This window comes from Poecilia latipinna, unplaced genomic scaffold (genome assembly GCF_001443285.1).
Source record: "Poecilia latipinna isolate Pla-1442-1.1 unplaced genomic scaffold, P_latipinna-1.0 Scaffold59, whole genome shotgun sequence".
Classification (NCBI taxonomy): Eukaryota; Metazoa; Chordata; class Actinopteri; order Cyprinodontiformes; family Poeciliidae; genus Poecilia; species Poecilia latipinna.
Genome location: NW_015112675.1, coordinates 317,550 through 340,345, shown reverse-complemented (window position 1 = coordinate 340,345; position 22,796 = coordinate 317,550). Strand labels below are relative to the sequence as shown.

At 39.6% G+C, this 22,796-nt stretch overlaps 1 protein-coding gene across 7 annotated transcripts in view; it reads left to right on the top strand.

Moving 5' to 3' along the window:
• cacnb2a (calcium channel, voltage-dependent, beta 2a) overlaps positions 1–22,796 on the top strand; it is a 66,653-nt gene that overhangs the window by 26,191 nt on the left and 17,666 nt on the right. For 3 of the 7 annotated variants that reach the window (XM_015056037.1, XM_015056061.1, XM_015056070.1), the window contains one exon: positions 19,279–19,398. In XM_015056037.1, coding sequence (XP_014911523.1) covers positions 19,279–19,398 — 120 coding nt within the window. Of the gene's footprint in view, positions 1–430; positions 518–5,582; positions 5,895–16,575; positions 17,439–19,278; positions 19,399–22,796 lie in introns of those variants that run through there. The other 4 variants (XM_015056045.1, XM_015056079.1, XM_015056052.1 and 1 more) reach the window with 4 other exon arrangements.

Here is a 22,796-nt window from a genome sequence, read left to right as displayed (position 1 = left end):
AGAGGGTTCAGTCTTTAACTAAAGCCACGTTCAGAAAGCTGATGAAAAGGCCGAAGTGATTGTCAGGAAATTAAATTAGGGCAACACAATTTCTCCTTTAAGTTCATTGCATTAATTCACGCTCCATCAGTCTAGTAAATTTTATTAAGTTATCTCCGTCCTGTTTACTCAGTTACTCTCATGAAAGTGTTGTAGACCCACAGCCCACTCCACCCTCTCTCTGCCCCTGCTTGTCCTGGTCCCATGCGTGACCGCATTGGTCACAGCAATCCCAGTTTGCCAGTTGGAGTGATTTTTCCAATGACTCCATGTGGAACAGCCGATGTGTTGATGTGCTCAGCGAGCGTGAAGTGACTCAGTTAGCACCATAAGCAGCGCTAGACGTCGCACACCGTTTTACATGTCAGCACTTCATAAGTCATCAAGTGCTCCCACCTCTGAGCTCATGATTTTCATTCCTGTTGACCTGCTTGACTTGCTTCCTTTGTCTCCGCGGACAAAACGCTTTTTGGACAGGGTAAGATTGTGCCAAGTTTTCAGTTTTGTTTTTGCATTCTTTTGGAAATCTCTTGGTTTGTAATTCAGGGTGTGATATCTGAGTGGTAGCCTGATTTCTGTGGGGAGTGACCAGCTTTAGAGCTGCTTTCAGCTCTGCTGTACGCAGTAGTGGGATGCCCGGTGGTGGAGAGGAAGAAACAGCCGTCAAACTCTTTAATTGCTCCGGGTGAAAACAGAAGATACAGCAGATGCGGCTTCCATCTCACGCTCCGCTTCTGTTCATCTTGCTTAGCGCAGTATTTTCCATCTGATCTTTCTTTTACTCTTTTTACCTTCATTGCTTTCTTTCTTCATCTGTAATTAGAGATGCTCCCAGGGCTCGGGCGTCCTGGCATGTGCTGGAACGTCAGTCTGATGCTGGCTGCTGCCTCTGGGGTTTTCAGTGGGGTACAATCACAGCCGTATAAAGCCTGGCATGGTCCATGCAACTCTGATCTTAATTATGTTATAGATTTAGGTTATTATTTTTTTTATATAGAAACTAATCCCTGGAAGTCTGCAATATCTGTTAAATTTTTGTTAATCAAGCACAATGTGATCGGAAGTTTTTCTGTTCTCTCCATATCGCTTATCTTGACAAATAATTGTAAAATGTCTAAACAAAACGTAACAAATTTTCCATCTAAAGTAGACGTGAGGCCTTTATGACATGACGATCATTGTCTGATCGACTGCAGAGCAGTTGTTAGGACCAGGGGTTCTGGCTGTGTTGTGTATGTTTGGGTTCTTTCTAGTTTTCCCGGCTTCCTCCCATAGTGAAAAAGCATGAATGTTTTTTTTTTTTTTAAGTTTGAAAGTGTTGATGGAGCAGTGAGTACCCCGCCTCTTGCACAATGACCACTGGAGATGGGAAGCAGCTCTTATATCAGGCCATTAAGTGCTGCTCTGTACAGCACAGAATGGCAAAAAAAAAGGCATAATATTTTGTGCAGGAAGCACATTTACTTAAAAGAAATTACTGTAAGCTATTCTGTATCCATTATTATAACTCTAATCAGCTGCACATCTTGCTACTTTTGCTGCAGTATCAATAATTGATGCTTTTTCGTTTTAAAACAAAGAAATTAGCTTATATAGTTTAACTATATAAACCAACCAACATCTTATCTTTTTGTATGTCTGATCGCAGCACTCTAAAGAAAAGGAGGATAAGATGATAACCTCTTTAGTCAAATGATAACCAGTTGTGAGAGATTATTTTTCCAGACTGAAAAAAACAAAGATCCAGCAGCACTTGAAGGCTTCTTGGAGAGTTTCATCTGTGTAATGGCATTCTTGGCAAAGCATGACCCCTTTGGAGAGGCCTTTCTTGATATTTTCTAAGTCATATATTTATAGTGCTCTTAAGCCTTTCGGGGATCTATTTCAGTTTACTAAGCATTGAATCCATGTTACCATAGCACCTTTGACAGAGAGCAAAACCCTGTTTATAATACTGGACACAGTCTCTGTCGCCGGCAACAAGCCATGTAAAAATCTGTAAGCTTGATTTATAATTTTAGTTGTAGACTAATGAGTGATAAAACACACTAATAAGTGTGTTTTATCACATAGGTTGCTTATTTCAATAGCAAGTGGTGGCTGTAATCTCTGTTAAGCTGGGCACAATATAAAAATACATTCTTGGTGTAAAGTTATCTTTTTTTATTGATCTCCATTTTCCGTCTTTGAGAACGTGCCTCTGAGTGGTGGCTACTGAACTGAATCTGTAGAGGAAGGACTTATTTAAATACAGTTGATCCGCACTCATTCACATCTTCACATTCGTTGATTTTTATTTTTTATTCCTGTGGAACTTGACTCTAAATTATTTGCAGAAAATTTGCCAATTTGCATTTTGTTAACTATATTAAAAAATGCATCTTGGAGAGCTGAGATACCTTGACATAATACTATTGGCTGACATTTGCAAAGCTGCCAATCCAGGTAGGGCCAAGTTAGTGTCCACTCTGTGTATTAATGCATATTAAGGGGACTCAGGTTTGAGCAGATTTTAGCTATTTGCAGATGATTGTGTGATACCTCCAACTCTTTGACCGTTTTCTTCTAGATTTATTATATTGTAGGAGCAACGAGACACAACCTGAAGTAAAAGTGTACAAAAAGACCGTTTGTGGTTTGATGATAAATAATTTAGAAATAGACCTTTAATTTAAACTTTACATGACACCGGACTTCAGTTTATTTTGAATGAACAGAGTACAGGAAGATTGTTTTTTGTATTATACTCTTTACATTTTCAGGTTTTCTAAAACTGAAAAGATTAAACATCTGTATTCTAGTTAACAAAAGAAAAATGATAAACCATAAATCTTTTTCAATAGGATTTTATATTTTACAATACAATAACCTGGATGATATTTGCGGGTTTACGTACAGTGAGAACGTTCTCTACTCTAATTTTGGAGAGATGTAAGCTTTTTTTATTATACACACTGCTGTCAAAGAAGTGTTCACCACCTTGCAGATTTCTTCGGATCTTGTTTTTGGTGACACTGAAATGTTCCAGATCAAATAAATGTTGACATGCGTGATTGTTTAACCCTTTTCATTAACATCTACCATCAGCATTTAAGTGTTGGTGCCTACAACCAACGAGTCTTTTACATTGCTGCGGAGGAACTTTGGTTCAGTCTTCTTTCAGAATTAATTTAACGTGATATGTATATTATTGGGTTGTCAAGCACGAACAGCTTGGTTAAGGTAGGGGTTGAGGGGGGTCACTGCTTGCAAAATGTTTTGCAAAAATATTGCCTGACCGTAAAGGCAGGCAATGAATAACTAATTTCTTTATAATGCAGTGATCGCCAGGGTAGGGAGCCATGTCATTTGCTTCACAGGGTACAAGGTGACTTTGTAATTACAGGAAACAACTGTTGGCAGTTTATTTCTCTATGGGATGTCATATTGATTCCCTCACATGGTCCAATTACTGTAAGCTGGTATTGTAAGCTACCGATGTTTGTCTGCGTGTGTTTGTCAGTGTGAATGTCTGCTGACGTCACTGCGTGCATGGACACTGATCGATAGGCCACAGGCAGAACAGTGACTGCTTTCCGAGCTGAATGGACATTGATCTGTTCAAGCCTACTGAGATGGCTGAAACGCTTTCATATTGTGTTTGGTGTAACGTAATCTGGGCTGTTGGATCAAATAAACTCCTGGTCGTGTCAGTTGTAGCTGCAGAAGAATGACAAACGAGCCGTAATTTTCATCTATCGTCCAAGAGAGGGAATTTGTCTTTCGTTTTTACCAAATGTATTGAACTGATTTGCGTTTTATGGAAACGTGACAGAGACATCAAACCAGGTGATGTAAATATCACGGTTACTTTTTTCTTGTAACTTTCATGGAAATTTACAGAAAAAAATGGGGAAAAAGATTAACTTGAATAACTTGGAAGCAGGGTTTTTTTTTTTTTTTATATATATATAATGACATTAATGGTTTATGTTCTACTATGATACCCCTAAATCAAATCCAGTGGAACTATTAGCCAATGAGCTGTACTGTTGAAGTCTAAGAGGTTGTCGGATAACTTTACAGAACAGAGTTATGTGGAGCATTATGAAGATGCATGAGGCAGGGTTAGGTTTTAATAAGAGGTCAAAACATGGCCGCTCACCTAAACTGTCCTGCCAGGTAAAGAGAGCATCATTTAGAGAAGCGACAACAGGACTCTGGATAATCTAGACAGGACAACCAGTCCCGCACTTCACAGGAAGGGCGGCAAAGAGATATTCTTGTAAGAAAACCATAAAAAAATCATGTTTAAAGTTTGCAACACAAAGCATGCTGTAGCTATTTGTGAGCGACTGTTTATTTTTTTTTCCCCCCGCATATCTGATTTGCATTAAAACTGGGAATAGTAGAAAAGTAAAATGTTTTCGATTTCTGCTCTGATCAAATTCAAATAGGACTTGAAACATTTGCTACGGTCAAGCGGGGATAACAATTCATCAAATTGCACACGCTACACACACACACACACACACACAGACACACACACACACACACACACACACAACCTGATGCTAATCCTCAGAGAGGGGCTAGCCCTGATCAAACACAATATAATCTAGGATTTATGTTGGGCTGCCCAGAAAACATTTTTCTACAAATCTGGGTTTAGCAGACAGTTGAATAAAGCTCAGCAGCCAGGCGATCGTACAGGTCGGAAGAACATAACGTGTGTAGATTAGTCTCCTCCAGAGACTTCACTGCTTTCTTCAGTTGTTGCTTCTGTTTTAAAACCGGAACACTTGGATTAGTTAGGGTTACACTTTTGGAACCTCATGACCAAAAGAGTTTCGCTCGTGTTTTACTGCCTCTGTAATATTTAATGTTTCTCCCTGCATCCTCTGAGCAGCTTTGATTTCAAAGAACAACACGGTGTCTGATCCCAGATCACAAAGATAGATCTAATCTTTCAAGTAACCGCTACATTTGTTAGATGCAAGCCAGCTGCTCTGTCTCTTGATTACTTACCCGTCCCTTTTATATGCCTGTAACGTTAATAGAGGAGCTCGCAGTATGTAAATGCGCCTTAGCTCTTCCCGAGAAACGTACTCTTTAACGTCGAGTCAAACACAAGCGGGCTGATGTGCCATCAAACGTCCGCACAGACGGGGTTTTGCTGGTTTTCATCCCAATGATGATGAAAGCAAATATGGCATTTTTTCGATCTAGTGGAGATAATTACTTCCTGACATTTCGGTCTCTGCAGCCATGTGTTGTGTCGACACAGTCAGCTCAGATCTTTCAGGAGCCTCTTGAAAGCAAAGGAGAACACACATAAACTTTGCAGATCACACGCTCAGACATAAAAAGCCACTGCAGCTGCTTTTGGTGTTTTCTGGAATTTTCAGGCTGGCCCCATTGGTCGGAGATCTTACTTCCTAACTAGCAGAGAGTGTGTGTGTGTGTGTGTGTGTGTGTGTGTGACAGGGAGAGCGTGTGGGTATGTGGGAGGAGAGAGGGGCAGAGGGGGCTTGTTTTTTGGGACTGGAGGACGGTCGCAGTGCTCTGAAGGAGTGCTCCTCCAGCGTGGGAAAGACGGTTGACTTTGCCTCTGCCTCTCAGGAACTAAAGTAGGCCAAAGAAGGACTGAGGGGAGCCAACTTTCCTTCTCCGGCTAAAACTTTCTATGCTCGGGCTGCTCGGGAAGAGCTGTTCCCCGCTGGAGCTGGGGTAGGAGGGTTTGTAGGTGCGAAGTATTCCGGCTGGCTGGAAGTTCTTGCGTTCGGACAGAAGATGAGCAGTAGCTGAGGAGCTTTCTCCCTGCCCAGCTCATTTGGCTAGAAATGTTTTACTCTACGAGTGAGGAGTCGGATCTGGTGAGTCTGTTTAAACATATGCTCAACTTTTCGGAGCCCCATTCCTGTATCGTTTAAACAAAGAGGGAGGGCTGGGAGTGCTGGAGAACGGAGGGGATAAATGCAGGATTTAAAGAGGCAAAAACGGTACAAAGACAATCTTATTTTCTGGAAAGATAGCAAACCTCCAGGAAGATGCTTTTTGTGAATCTTCTGTCGAATAAAGTTGTAAGACAAAGGCATCCACTGGGAATCTGTATGAGCTTGGATTGGAGGAAGGAGCTTCAAATGCTGAAGGGAGAAAAAGAAAACACCCAGGATAAGTTTGACTAGACCGGCAGAGAGCACGAAACCTGGTTTAGTCTAAAGACCTCACGTTCGGAGCTGAAAGGCACAAAAATCCAAGTTTCTAAGCTCTGTTGGTGTAAATAAGCTGACACGATATGTTCACTGATTCAAGTTGTTCATATCCTGTTTGAGAAATTGCATTCTGTGGTTATTGTGAGCACTTCTATAGGTAAATAACCCATGAGATAAACATAAAACTATGATAAAAACCCATAAAAGCTCACAGAAAATCCATGCATTTATGATCAGGCTTGCATTTCATTTGAGGACTCCTAAAATAACACAAATTTTCTCTTTTTTCATAGTGATTTCCACATAAATGTCACACAATTATGTTTTGGAGCAAGACGGTGTATTACAAGATATCATAAATGACAAATTGTCTTTGCAAATGTGGAAACTGTGGCTTGCGTCTGTATTTAGCACCCCTTGAGTCAATATTTTGTAGAACCACCTTTCACTATAATTGCAGCTGTAAGTCTTTTGGAGTGTGTCTCTAACAGCTTTGCACATACAGACAGGAGATCTTTGCATGTTTTTTTCCTCACAAAATAGCTGCAGCTCAATCAGAACGCGTTCAGAGAGTCTGTGAGCATTAATCTTCAAGTAACGCCACTGTTTAAATTGGATTTAGGTTTGGACTTTGACTGGGCCACTCCGGCCATCCAATTTGTCAGATGGTTTGCTCAGTGGTTGTTTTCCTCCACACGTAGCATGTAGTGTGTAGACACAAAAGCTTAACTTTGGTTCTGTTGGACCAGATCGTCGTCTTCTATGTGACTTTTCATGGCTCTCATCTTGTCACTCTATCCGATTTGGGAAATGCACAACTAAAAATGGACTTGTTAACACATTACGTTTGCTTTAGTTGTTGATCTGCGTAGCTTTCAAAGACAATTGGTGGCACTACTGTCTCAGTTACCGCAGTGGAGCCCTCCCTCTGATTTTGGATATTGCACAGTTGGAAGGATTTTTGCTCTTACGTTTTATTTTGTTTTTTTTGTTTTTTCTTTTGGACAGTTGTCATGATGCATGATCAACAAGCAACAAAGTATTGTTTTAACTCTCTCTCTCTGCTCGGCTTTCTAACCGTACAGGAAGACAGATTTAAAGAGCGGCAAAAGCAGATGAGGTGGAGTAGTAGCGCTTGCCAAGAACTGATGGTGTCATCCAGGACGTGTTGTAGTGGAATATTGTCTCTGCTGCCTGATAGGGAGTTTTTGAAAGTCATGAGACTGCCGTACAGAAACCGTCTTCACTCTTCAGGCATGTTGCAAGTCTGACTGCAACTGGAGATTCTTCCCGCTCACAGAATCACCCTCCACAATGACTCTTTGAAGACACTTGGATGATAAGAGTAATGACAATTCCCCCCTTTCGGATAAAGAGAGTACTTTTTGAACATGTCAGACAGAAAATTGAGTGGATAGACGAAAGTTTCCCCAATCAATTTGGACTTACATTCCACAGGAAAATCCATGAATAGATGAATCTGCGAGGACTGAGCCACAATTCTTATTACATAAAATATGGAACGATGCACTGGAGTTAGTAGTTGTGACTTGCCACAGTGTAACAACGTTGTAGAGGAACTCATTATTTTACAAACTGAATTAAACTGGACTTTATAATGTTTCAGTTTTCCAGTGTGCACATCTCCTGTTAGTTGCATGCATAGTTTCCTCAGCTGACTTGAAGTTGGAGCTACATGAGACAAACCACTTAATGTATGACTCGCTGCTCCTCATTAGTTCCTACAGAATCAGTTGCACACAAAAGTTAGTTGGTTATATATAGGTTGTCCTCATGGGTCACTGTTCAAAGTGTCCACATATCTTTTTCTGGAAACTAAGGTGTAGCTTTGTCAGGGAGCGCTGTGAAAAGGTCACTTCATTTGATATTGCTAAATTTCAGGAGGTGCTTGTAGGATAAACTCCGGTTTGGGCCTTGGATCGGACCTGCTACAGTTAAGCATTCAACAAAAATCAACCGTTCTCATAGTTGTTAGGAACAAGAGTTCACATCTCAATAGGAGTCTTAAAAATGTGTGTTTTTAATAAACGTAACACATCTAAACAATAAGCGTCAACTTTTGAGATATAACTGGAAACCAGTCGACCTTCGGCTGGCACGTTAACCCGTCAACGCAGTACTGTTGAACTTTCTGAGTCTCGTTGCAAAGCCTTAACATTTTCTAAGCTGCAGCTCTGGTTTAAAGTTGCTGCTTAGTGTTATCAGCTTGCAGAAAATGAAAGATGGAGAACTGTTTTATTACAGACAGATCCAGTTAGTGGACTGTTTATTTTTACAGTCATAAGAAGCTCGTTCTGCTCTCTGAGCCAGTTCTCATCAATCATGTGCTGCCTGCCTCACACAGGAAGCTGTCTGAAAATTGCTGACGCAAGCACAAAAAAAGCAGCAACTGGACTTTTTTTTTTTTTTTTACCGTGTCGTCTTGATTGGCTCTCATCCTATTACAGCTCTGTCTGTCTTTGCACTGAGAAACCTGAAAGAGAATGGACAGCTAGTTAACTTGATCTAATTGAGGCAGTGCTGCACATTTCCATGTGCATTTGGCTTCACTTGCACTCAAGCACTGAGTTTGAACCTCACTAAACTTGGTTGTTTAGTATCTGATTGGTGCTTTTGGAGAACAAGTAGGGTTCCCTTTTCAGGTTCGGGGTTATTTGCCGCAAAGAATCAAAAATGCTAAAATTTCTCATCTTCTCTCAGAGCATCCCAGCTCACCACTGTTGTTTAAATGCATATATTTCATTATACTTTGCTCCCAAGAAGCCAGATTGTCTTGCAATCGTCCTTCTTTTGCTTTTGAACATATTTAAGACAGATTCAATTTTGCAGAGATTGCAATTATTTAATTTTGTGCAACACAAAATATTATATAATGTAATGTTTTATTTCTGTAACACACATTTAGAATTATTGAAAGCTGTGACCTAATATTTGAGAGAGAGAGAAAAAAAACTCTCACTACAAATACAACATCAACTAAAACACAAAGCCTCTTCAATCTCTTAACACTTACGTGTGGAGTATTCACTTATCAGAGAATTTTGTCTCTGGCCATCATTTGGTTTCTTGGTGAATCTCCATTAGTCTCGTTTTATATCAAAAGTTAATTTGTGCAGATATCTTTGAAAGCTGATAAACTTGTTTGTTCTTCTCAGACTAAATAGGTTTAATCTGGAAGCTAAATAGTCTGTTTAGTTTCCAGACTATTTCCAGTCTCCATGTTGGTTTTTGGTCCTTCTCAGCTTGCTTTTAACCACAGTAACAGTCGGTAATCCTGTCAGGTGACAGATTACGTTGGGTGATTCTCGTATTTGACATAGTGGTTTATGTAGTGCTGAGTAAACACTTCTGAAGGGACTGTCAGTCTCACCTCGACATCCGTACAGCATTGTACAATACGTCTTTTCTAATTTCTTTCTCCTGTTCTTGCCTTTTTCCTTGCGCAGATGCACCATCAATCTGTTTCTCTTCCCCTTTCTCGCTCTCCTGCTTTTTATTTCTTGCACTGTAAAAAGTTTAGTAACCAATTATTGTAGCAATGACACGTCTCTCACACTTGGCTGTCATGTCTGCTGCCATTGTCTCCTTCTTGACAAAGGAGACACTGTTTGTAATTTAATTGACTTTGCGCTGCATCAACTGAAGTGCCAGTGATGGACAGATGGCAGGAAAAAAGAAGAAGCTTTAGTTCTTGCCAGCAATGAGTCACTCAACGTCAGAAGCTGCTTGCACACTCGCTCAGCCTATTGTCAGCTTGCTTCCGTCAGCTACAGTGTATCACAATGATCTCTAGAGGCTTTGGCATCAGTAATAGCATGTTTTAGACAGCTATAATAAAAGATGCAAAGCTGAACGTAGACTGACCAGTTTATATGCTTTCTTTGAGTAAAGACTAGGGCAATTTCTTGGTAAATTTGACAGATTGTACTCCAGTTATTGTGTAATACTCATGTTATCCTTTTTATATACTACATAATGCATTAAAGTACCCAGATACTCTTCTAATCTTTTCATATTGTCTTTATTAATGTTTCTTCAGGCTTTCTAAATATCTATTTTTGGTGCTCTTCACTCGCTTTCTAAGCCTTATCCAACCTTTTGCTGAGGAATGTTTTTGTTTCGCCTCTTAACTCTGATCTATGACTCAACTACACAAGAGTCCTGGTCATTTTGCTCTTTCGTCACATCGTATTTTTACATTTTGATCTATTTGTTGACCCAAGACTGAGCTGTTTGTGCTTCTGACTAACAATTACAACCAACTAGAAGTTACTCATTGCTATTTTGGTTTGATAAGGAGTCAAACAGTCTAAACCGGCATCTGGATCAAATCTTCAGAACATAATATGCAATTAAAGTAAGAGTGAGATTTGAGGAATTTTATGAATAATCACCACAATTCTTCAAAAATACTAAACTACCAAGAGAATTAAACTGATATGCAAAGGTTTAGTACTTGGATGTGATTCCATACTTCATTTGCAGGTATGAGATAGGGGATGGTGAAAAGTAGGAAGCAGGAATTGATGAAATGGTGAAATAGTGATTTGTGGATCTAAAATAGAATTTTTAATTGCTGAAAGGTCAAATCGAACAGGAGTCTCATACAAACTTGACACACAAACAGAACTTTTTCACATTCATTTGGGAAATAACCAAATTTTTATCAATATGTTGTTCATAGTAATGACCGATAAAAGAGAAGCAAGGAATAGCTTTGCTAGATTTGACAACATATGAATGTAAGGACCATACATTGCATGTGCTTCATATCATAAACTCAACAGATTCAACTGTGTGTTATTTATATGAGCTAGGAAAAGAGATAAAAAAAATAATATGGACTAAATACAGAAAAGTTGTCTTTTATGAAATATTTCGAGGTTTGTATAACATCTTTGCTCATTAGGATTAATTGTTTTAATGCTTAAAACTGGTTTAATGAAGTCGTAGTGTCACAAATGTAATAGAAAGTATCAATACAGTTAAAAAGCTATAAAATATGATTTTTTTTTAATATTGCTATTGTATTGTATTGAATTGTAGTTTCATTCATTGTTTCACCGAGTTTAAATAAAAATAACTACAAATATTACTGTATCCTAACCACTAAAAATCTAGAAAACTTTTTACAGATGATATATAAATTATTTATATATCTTCACCTCTTATGGTTCTTATTGCTTTCAAGCACTCAATTCTTTCTAGTGGGAACTCTGTAAAAATGCAGATTATGAATCTCTTTCCTTATATCACCTTTGCTGTTTCTATCATCATACAGATCAAATCTACGGTGAATTTTGATAAATCTTGTTGCAGAATCAAACGGCTCTGGCTGAGCTCATTGCAGTAAACAGAGACCATCAAGTGGGATTTGAGGAAAATACGTCAGTGGCTAAATGCGTAACCATCTTCCTCTGCTTGCGCAAAACCAGTGAGTCAAGAACATCAAAGCTACTGGGAATACTGGGATGGAAGTAGCAGAGAGAGAGAGAGAGGAGAGGATAAAAGAGATGGGAATGGGAAAAGGTGAAATGAAATAACAGGAAAAATGAAGGTAATGGAGGGATACTTAAATGACAAATGACATTATTGAGAGTGCAGCTTAGAGTCAAGTATGTAAGGTTGAATAATGGACCACACACGGAAACAACCGTAACTTTTCTGCGTGACTGCGATTTTTTTTTCGTGGACTTCTATAAAGCCATGATAAAAATGACTTAATGTGAAATTGGAAGCTTTCAGGCAATGAAGGGGTGCGCTGCTGTAGCTGCTTCAGCCACAGTAAGTGATTCTGTCAGATAGAGGAGGCTGCACAAGCTGACTCAGGACCTTTTCCTCCACTCTCGCTATTACAGCTGTGATTTGTATGTTCTAATGCAGTCATCACCATGCAGTCGCTCCATGTAGGGGTCGCCGGTGGTCCTGGAGAGCCGACCTCTGCTTAATGAACCGTGATTAACAGTGGAGACTCCAGAATCGTTAACTTTTCAAAACCTCCCTGGGTGGATAGAACATTTTTAATTGTCTGGTGCAACCCAGCACCCACTCTGGGTTCATTCAAGAAGAGAGTTCCTAACCACATGACAGATTCTTTAGAGAAATCTATGTTGTTATTCAGAAACCATAAGTTCCCTCACAGAATAAATTATATAAAAAAAAAACAAACAGTTTGCTTATAGGTAAACTTAAAGATGGCTGAAGACAAATACAATTTAAATATGAATTTCCGAACTTGTCTTTTTGGAGTAAAATAAGCGTATGTTTCATCTTCATAAGAGTTGTCTTTGTGTTTTAAAGATAAAAATAAAGAGGGTCAAAATCTTGCCAAATCGTATCTCCATTTTGCCCCGGTACATTGTGAGTTCATCATTGACTTCCTCTAGTTCACATTTGTTAATAAAACATTCTGTTCCTATGTACTTAACTATTATAAATCTGTTCATTTCTAGTTGTAGGGATGATTTATAAAGATAAAATAGTCATAAAAATGTTCCAATCTCACACATCAATGCAAAGTTTAGAGATATATCAAGTTTTAAACAAAACCAAAATAAAATCTAGCTAATTTTAAAGCTCACACCTCTAAATCAGGACTTCAAAGCTGGATGTACTCTTCTGTTTATCATTAAAGCTGCAGCATGTTTTAACAACACTGTCTGAAATATCCCTTGTGGTAATTTCAGAATTGATCATTTTGTAGATGGAGTGAGCATTTCTACTACAATCATCATCTTGATAGGAAACGTGGGTGAGCTTTATGTGTAAATATGTAAAGCGAACAGATTTCTCCTCCCCTTTGTGTTGGACAGTTGAAATAGTGTCAGTATGACTGTTGTTTTTGAACTTTAAGTTGACTAGTTATTTCTAATAATTCTTGTCAGAGCCAGGGAATAAAGTAAAATGTCTATATTAAAGCTTCCATCACTTTAGTGTTTTGATTTAAAGTTTTTATCATAAGCCCTCATTCACCATACTGGCCTAACCACTGAGAGCTTTTAAATCTCTGGGTAAGGCGCTGGTTTGTTGCGTCTCCAATCGGCTGCTCTCTTTACTTCCTTGTCTTTATTTTATAAATTGCCATGTAGCGTTTGGGTTACACTGTTTCCACGGATTCTGGTTCAAATCCTCATTTTTACCAGGACAAGGTATGACTTGAAACCAAAACTGCCCTGGCATAGCATTCATTGGAGTCAATTAATTACATTTACTTGTACTAAAAAATTGTTTTATCACAGAAAATAACAAGTCAGAAAGTTTTCAAATCGACATAAAATATCTGATGAGGTGAAAACAAACTGACTTTGAAAAGAACTAAAACTGCAAACATGTTAGATTATTAAAAGGACAAAATCATCACCATGTCAGAAAGAATCAGGATATTGCTGCTTTTCGTCAAGGGCTGACATTTATATAGTTTTCCAAGTTTAAGTTAATACAAACATGTTTGTGCAGTGAAGCAAAGAAACAAGAAAATCACTGGTTAGCATCCCTTTTTGGCCAAATATTTTTTGTATCTAAACAAGCCAAAAATGTAACATTTTAGCAGACGATAAGATAATTAGTTTGGAGGTAAATTTCATGGTACATTATCTAAAAGCATTCAGTTCAATTTGACCCAGAATAACAAATATCAACCTAATTACAGCGTTAGATGAATGTCATGAGATTCCCTGATATAACTTATTAGAAGGACAGATTTCGAAACACGTATTAATTCATTTCAAGGAGATGTTTTTCCCGAATACAAGGACTGTGGAAATTTTTTTTTTCCTGGTTATGCAACACTGAAGAAGTGGCGGCAAGAACCCTTCATTAGCAGAATTAATTTGAGTTTTCATAGAATCAGTTTTATGGATGTTTCTTGATACCAGCTGCTTCAAACAGAGCTCCGATTGTCTCTTGGCCTGAAGAAGACCTAAATGTCATCATACCACTGCCGTATTGTGATTAGCGGGTTTTGTGGGAGCGACGCTGTGCCGTCGGGGTCAGCACAGCATCGGGTCGGGAGGCCTGTAGTGTCAGGTCGCCGCGGGTCCTTTCTGTCGCTGTGTGTTTTTGTCAAAGCTGCCAGCAGAGTGCAGCCTTCACAGACGGCGTTAACGCCCTCCTCTCTGGTCCGGAGCATCTGCGTCCTGCCCTGAGAGCAGCGGTGGCAAGTGTCAACACGGCACATCAAAACATATGTGACATTCGGACAGAAGCATTGGCTTGTGGAGTTCTTTGACGCCGACGTTGTTGCGTAGAGCTGATGCTACAAGATTTCTTGCAGATATGATTTACTCAGTAGTCGTTGTGACTTTAATGTAACTTCTGTGACTGCGTCATCGTTTTCCGTCCATACCAGTTCACCATTATAAAAAAAACTTATTTACCCACATTTAGTTGATGTAATTTCCTTCCTCATTAGCTTGTTTAGCCAAAAGAAGCTATAATCACAGGTATTGCATTTATTGATGTGAGGACATGTATACTAAAATGAAACCTCTTTACTGATTTTACTGAGCAGCAATGATTGAGACAGAAACATCAGGTTTCTTCTGAATATTTTGACCAATGTTTCTGCAGTAGAAAATACTTTGTCTAGATATTGCCATATATTGTGCGTTATGTGTGAAATACTGCCTGTCAGATGTACATAGTTTTCACTTCTTCATTCTCCTGTCCTGATCTCTTCTGACATGAAAGCTCTCTTGTAGAATAAGAGAGCTTTTGATTAAACAATAAGTTGTGCAATCACATGAGCTGCACTCAGGTTACTTAATAATGTAATTTAGTCTTAATTTACACAAATATGTGAAATTTTTGCGGCATCCGGCCTTTCACAATCTTTCCTTAGTTTTACAGCATCGCCGTAAAACTCTGAACACCAGGGTGTCAAATCTTCGCTTTGGTGCAGCTGATCGATGTCAAAATCACAACAAAGTTTTCATGTCAGCAGGTAGAAAAGACTGTTCCTAAAATGTTGAGATTTGTTTTTACTTTGTCTGAGACAAAGATTTTCAGGCAAAGTAATTTTATTTCATAACGGAGTAAATTAAAGTTGTCATTTCATGTACAAGAGGTTGGCACATTTGGTTGCATTGTTGCCTTGTAGCATGAAGATCCTGGGTTTAAATCCAAGTTGGAGATATTTCTCTCTGTACATATGTAGGCTCAGTCTGGGCACTCCCATAACCCAAAAACATGACTGTTAGATTAATTAGTCTGCGACGTTAAAGTAATTATGTGTGCAAACCACAATCCAATAAGTACCAGGCACCAAGTACAACATGAACTTTTTCAGATGTCATTTTTTATGTGATGGAGCAACACAGAGTCGTGTTTTATTGTCACATTAAAACTTAATCTTATATTTAATCAGTAGAGTCCACTTAAGTGTAATTGAAGCTCAGTATAAACACAGCTGTTCTATGAAGGCCTCAGTGGATTTTCCTTAGAGGGCAAACAATGTCCTGACAGCAGAGCAGCACAGCAGACAAGAAGTTCAAATCATTTTATACAATTTGTCAAGGTTTGAACATATCTGAGAGCTCTGTTCCGTCCATCATCTGGCGAAAAAGGGAGCATGGAAGAACGTCAAACCTTCCAAGAAATGGCCGTCCGCCCAAACTGGCAGGACACTAATCAGAGAAGCTGGCAAGAGGCAAAAAAAAAAAAAAGAAAACAATTAAGAGAAAGAAAGAAAGTACTGCCAAATTATAGAAAATGTGGAATATGGTACTCTGCTCATAAGAGAACAAAAGGAAACTTTCTCACCTAAAAGCGACATCTAGAAGAAAATTAACAATTTTACTCGCACTAAAACATGGCAGTGGCAGGATAATACTGGGGGATGCTTTTCTTCAGCAGAGTCTGGGAAGCTGGTCAGAAGTAACTGGAAGATGAATGAAGCTTAAATGCGGCTTAGTCCTAGAAGAAAACCATTTAGTGGCGGATAAAGTCTCAACACCAAGGCAGAAATTGACTTTCTGGAGAGAAAACGACATTAAACATGCAGCCAGAGCAACAAGGAATAATCTTTTGGTGTTTATTGGTGTCCTCGGGTGTTTATCTTAAAAAAAGTTTTCTTTTTCTTCCACTCCATATCTATGCTCCTGAAATCACAGTAAAATACATTGAAGTTTGTTGTTTCAACATTAAAACCTTAAAGGAGTGTCAATATTTTTGCAAGATTGAACATGCAGCAAAGTACATTCTATATCTATTAGTGCAAAAAAAAACAAAAAAAACAAATGTATGCACTGTTGACTCATGACCACCATTCATACAGCACTTGCAGTTTCTAGAAATGATTGCTGCAGAGACACGAGGAGCAGATGGACTGACTGTGCGAGGAAAAAAAAGGGAGAAGAGGGGTGATGAAGAAGAAGGGTTGAGGTAGAGAAAGAAGAAATGCTGAAACGGCACAGCGGAGCTTGTAAGAAGGAGTCAGGAAGAGACACTCTGACAAGCCAAGTCACAGCGTGAGAAAGGGAGAGCTTGCAGCAGCAGCTTCATTATCATCGGCGGGAGAGTCGGTCACATACAGCCACACCGGGACTTTCGCAGATGAACCGTCACGCGTCGCTCGCGGAGCAGCGCGAGGAGCCAGCGACGCAGCAGGACGGGGAAGCTTGATGGAGGGGATGAGGAGCATCACTGCCACCTGACTCACTCTGGGAGTCAGCCTCAGCACCTGCAGCGGCACGCCGAGCTCTCCCTCCACCAAGGAGTCTGAGGCAGACAAAGGGGAGAGAGCTGCTGAGATTATGCGCGGGGCAGCGAGCTCCAGCGGATTCCCCATCTTTGGCAACAGCGACGGCGGCAGCAGCAGCGGGGGTAGTTGGAGCTTTGGCTCTCCAGACGACAGCAGAGCCAACTGGAGCTGCAGCAGAACAAGGAGCTACGACTCCGAAGCTATTTATTTATCCGGGGATGAAAGCAGCATTCGCAGCCCCGGCGTAAGAGGAACCAGCTGCCAATGCAGCCACAGTGTTGAATGTACCTGTAGCCAAAGCAGTGACAGCTGCTGCAAAGCTGGTGCAAAGGACACCTCAGGGGTGCAGTTTGGTGTAGTTGTAGTAGCAGCAGGGGGGGGCAGTGGCTCAGGACACTGAATGACCAGTGTGGCTCATGAAGGCCACCTGGATCCGCTTGCTGAAACGAGCCAAAGGAGGTCGAGTCAAGAGCTCCGATGCCTGCGTAAGGAGGATTTTCTACCGTTCATGTCGTGAAAGTTGCTTCTGTGCATGCACTCGTGTGTAATTCATGGAGTCTGTGCTTTCCCCGTGCGTCCATCGCCAACGCGAAGTGTTGGGGTTCAGCGTGGCGGTGTTGTGACAATGAGAAGTTGTGTGTTGGTATCAGTTATGGCTGTCAGATTCTGGGTAGAGCTCCAGATCACCTCCATGCGGCCCACTGGGACGGCTGCTCATGATCACGTCTCTTATTTAACGGCGACACTTGAGGGAGGCCAGGTGCGCTCACCTGCATCTTTCGCAACCAAACGTACCTCGCAAGCAGTAAATTTCATTTCACTTGAGTGTGGCATCGTAACCTTGAGCAGGTGTTAAACTGCCGCTAATTGCTTTACTAATCAAATCTGATCAGTAAGACTGGATCTGTTTGTTTTTTATTTACCTCTTCTCCTCTGTAGCAAAGTGGGGAACATGAAAGACATTCAGATGATTGATGAGCAGCAGGGTTTTGCGTAAGATGGAGGGCGTGAATTTGACCCACCTTGTTCCGTCTAGAACAACAGCACCTCCTGGGTTGTCTCTTTTGCACAAGTCAGATGGTGCGAGTGAAGAGGATGAGGTGGTATGATCTCGGTTTGGGAATTCTAATCATGCACAGATTGAGGGGAGTTCTATTTTTAACTCAGACAGCAGAGTGTAATGGTGCAGTGAGATGAATGAAAGACCTTGTGTGAGTGGCTGCCACAGGAACGTGCAGGTAGGGATAAAAGGTGCACCGACTCCACTGGATGAAAGACGAGCTGCTTTTTTTCGCGGTGCTTGATGACTCTCTTAGAAAAAATGAAGGGGTGTTCCTCATTCACAAACGGAAACTCTGTGGCACATTAATAGGATGATTCCATTCATATTTAAGTGTTTACACAAACCTTGAAATAAATTAATAATCTAGTGCAGAAGCGTAACGTCACACAAGAACGTTTAGAAACATACAGCTGTTGATTTGAATAAATGTAATTCACTGGGGGGGGGGGGGAAATCTCCCTTTAAGAAATAAATCACTAGTGCAGGAAGGTTGTGAATTTTTTCTTTGAAGAACTCTTATTTGTCAATAAGAAAATAAATTGTGTACCATAACATTTTACAATGTTGGAGCATAAAGTGAGATGGATCTTTGAGTCATGAATCTGATCAGATGCTCCTCTCTTCTACTCACTTTATGGATTTTCTTTTGGATTTAGGTCTAGGAGTCTTAAATTCTTCAATTATTTCAATGTTATCTCTCAGAAAGTCTAGTTAAGGTTTTTAATACCATGTCTTAAAATGTGTATCATCAGCTATTGCTGTTTTTTTTTTATTACCTTTTTTAGATTTAAAAATTCTGCCATTTTACAATAATACATTAGTGTATTTTATTTCAGGGCGTTTAAATTGTGTATTGGAAGTGTAAAAGCACTGCCCTTCCATGCCATTATCAAAAATATACCAAATTGTTCGTACTTGCAGTTAAGAATGCACAGATATGAAAATTTAGGCTGGTATTTGAAATTAATATTGCTATTATAGCAGATATCTTAAGCAGATACTTACAGGCAAACAGATGGGTGTGTAGATGATAACTTTTAATCTGATTTTTTTTTTCTGCAGTGGATTAATTAAAAACAGACACATTCAATAAAAGTTGACTTATTTCTGTAACTCAATCGACAAAACGAAATATGTGTATTCTTCATGTGTCTCTTAAAGCCTCCAAGGTTTTCAAAAATACTTCTATTGTTCCCAAACTGTGAGTTCGTCTTTGTTCAGTTGTAGTCGTTGCTGAGGTGCCGCTGTTTGTGTCTCCACAGGGTTCGGCCGACTCTTACACCAGCCGTCCATCAGACTCCGATGTTTCCCTTGAGGAGGACAAGGAGGCAGCGCGCAGAGAGGCAGAGCGACAGGCTCAGGCACAGCTCGACAAAGCCAAGGTTGGATTCTTTAAGCCAGGGATCGGAAGCTCACTTTCCCTTGTTTACCTGGCAACGTCAAATAGCACTTAAAGGGTCACTTTGAATGATTTAAAAAGCATTCTGAAAATGTTTTTTGTGCGATCTCAACTTTACAAAAGCAAAAAAAAGTTTCCGCTCCGTTATGTGGAATGTGTTTCTTGTTTACTACACAAAAACAGTGCAAAAGCTTCATGAAACAAATATATGTAAGAAATGTGTATATCCTTATTGGTTCTGTTGGATTTGAGAGGAAAAAGTGGCTGCCAGATACTTAGAGTTAAATGCATTTTATGAAATGATCAAATGTAACCCATCTCTATAAAATCAGAAAAGACTTCAGCATTGGCCATAAAGAGGCAACTGGCCGTCCATCTGGGTAGAGTTATATAATGTCATCGCCAAACAATTTGAATTCCATCATTCCATCTTAAAGCAGATTATTCATGAATGGAAACCGTTTAGGGTAGGTCCCAATCTGCATCTTAAACTTTACCCATAGATGCGCATGGTCATAAAAAGTCCTAAGTCTGATCAGTAGGCTTTAAATTGGATTTAGCAAAGTCCCACATATAACTATTAATTCTGGAGTTTGGAATATGTAACAATTCTGACATAAATATGCTGATGTTTTATGATAGTGTAAAAGAAGGCATGTTTATGGACATCACTTTAAATCGTGACATCACTTCTTTACTGAAGGTCTGGTACCATTTGATTTGATTTGGTGGTCGACTCCCCCTAGTGGTCTGGAGCACCTCCATTCTGTGGAGCAGCATTTCATACTTGCTGTTGTTTTGGCACTTTCTCTTGTGCTACTATTTCTTGTGGCTGCAGTATTTTGTCTGTGGTTGTAACATTTCTTTCTGTGTTTGCATCAATTTTTGGTTTCTTTGGGGAAAAAAAAATTGTCATGTATAAAATTAGCCCTCCAATGTGCTTTCTGCCTAAGGTGGTTCATGGGGTGCACTTAGTTTTCACAGTTTTTTCCTATTGACTTCACCTCTGTTTAACACACAGTGGTAGCATAACATCTGAGGTAGTTTTTGTAAACTTTTGGATAGATTTATGTAATTCTAGAAGCCTGTTGAAGACCAGATATTTTTTTTTGTGCATAATTTGAAACATAATCCTTGAATTTAAAGAGGATGTGGTGGAGGGTTTTATTACAAAATGCAAGTTATGTTGATGGTAATTAACAAAAGTAAGACCTTGCAAGAAATGCCTCTATAAGTATAAAAATATAAATGTGTGTTTGCAGATAAAATTGGTTTATTTTGTTTGATTAAGTGATGGCAGGCATCACTCAAACTATGATGTAAACTTTACATGGATCTGTTTGTTGTTACAAAGCTGAGTCCACTTCCTTTCTAGAATTCCTCTGAAAGTCCTCCATGTTACTCAGTTTGCTCCATTTAGACTTTAGTTAGGTGGATTATGCATCGCACTTTGTGTCAAATGGATCCAACCGAACTTAAAGTAAACCTTTTGTTATTGAACCTCTCGTAGCTTTGAGGTAACTCTAAGTTAAAGCTTTTTTTTTTTTTATGGACTTCCAAAGAAGCAGGATGTTGGAGTAGAGTTCAGCTGGTCATATGAAGTGGTCCTTCTCGGTGATCACTGATGTGAGAGGTAAGGGGCCTCAGAGGTCTCGGCGTCACTGTTTGTCAGAGCTATAAGCCTCGCCTGATCTGCTCTCGGCCGCAATTAGCAACACATAAACAAACACACACATGACAGAGTGCACTCGCCTTTTGCGCAACAGGAATTCCAATCAGAGCCCACTTCCACGGAATCACTGAAATGCTCTGATGAGATGCAAGTCTTTGATCTGCAAAAATAATGTTGCTGTGCGTCTTGCTCTCTCTTCCGGCCCACTGGACGGCTCATGGTGTTACATTTTTCACATTAATTCAAGCGACTGTCTGAGAAATGTTTGTGTTGTCTTTCATCGGGTGTTTAGTGTCTGTAACAGCTAGTTAAGCTTTTGGCTATCCATTCATTCAGGCAGACATTTTCCTCCTGCGCTTCGTCTCAGAGTAGCTCCTAGCTGGCAGAGACGGATCATTCCTGCAGATCTGTGTCGTTATTTTCCAGAGTCGCCCTCTCTAGCACACTAATTAAAATGATAAGTTGACTTTATAGATAACCTGGCATAGATTACCCCCGCTGGCATTTTACATGACAGATGAGTGGTAAAAAATAGCTTCTGGTGGTCTGGCCAGCAGAGAGAGACAGACCAGGCTGAGGTCAGAGGAAGTGCAGACTCTCTGACTGTGAGCTTTTATGTGCAGAAAGTCACACTCGCTTCCCTTCAACTACAAATCCGTAAGGATTTAGGAAAGATTGGATACTGCCAATGACTATATTTTATTCCTGACATGCATGAATGAAACCAAACCAAAATGGGCTCCTCCTAATGGTTTTTTACGTCATAATCAGTAAATGCGCTACTTTTAAATTAACTAATCCACTGAAAAGGAAATGAAGGAAAGTACATTGTAAGTTGAGTGATTTGCTGAAAAAAATACAAATAATTTTAAAACATAAGCATAAAAAAGATTCCCTGATTGCAAACTCTTGCTGCGAATTCAACCGTTAAGTGAACACTGTTTTTTCCCTCCAGCTATCACCTTATTACAGCAGAATTCACCTACGGTAGGCGTGTAACCTTGCAGCACAGCAGAGGACACTTAAAGGCACGAGTTAGAAACTACTAAAAGAACACAGGAAAGACTCTTAAGTTTCAACAGGTTCTCTGTTTGCAGATTGGTCAGAAGTTATTTTGTTTCATGCCCACACCAAGACAAATAAATGGCACAGAAGAGGGCATTTTTCAACACTGAGTCTATTTTTACTCCTTTTTTGATATCTGAGTGTCTCTAGCTAAACTTGGACTGCATTTGACCTCATAACCTTATTTATGAAACTAACATAAAACTGAAAACATTTAAGCTCCGCCCCCTCCCAACTCGAATCAAGACTTTCTGACCACGGCACAAATCAAAGGCAAAGTAAGCTGAATTTCTTCATAGTTCAGGATATTTTCTGATGTTTTCTGACATTTCATGATCCCTCCTAATCAATTTATGATAATCACTAATCATTTTCTTTTTGTTTCTAATCAGTTCTGGCAGTGTATGATATTTCCTGAGCAGAGCTGATTAATTAGCACTGTGAGCACACGAGCATGACTTCACAATATGTTTTAAAAAAACATTGTTTATAAAAAGTTACATATTACAGCTTTAAGACTTTGAAACGCTGCAGTTTTAACTGTAATTCACAGATCAGTAGGTACATATTGCTTTGGTGGTTCTAATGCTATTGAAGATCGCCGTTTTAAACAAGTAAACACACAGAGAAATGATTAAATGTTG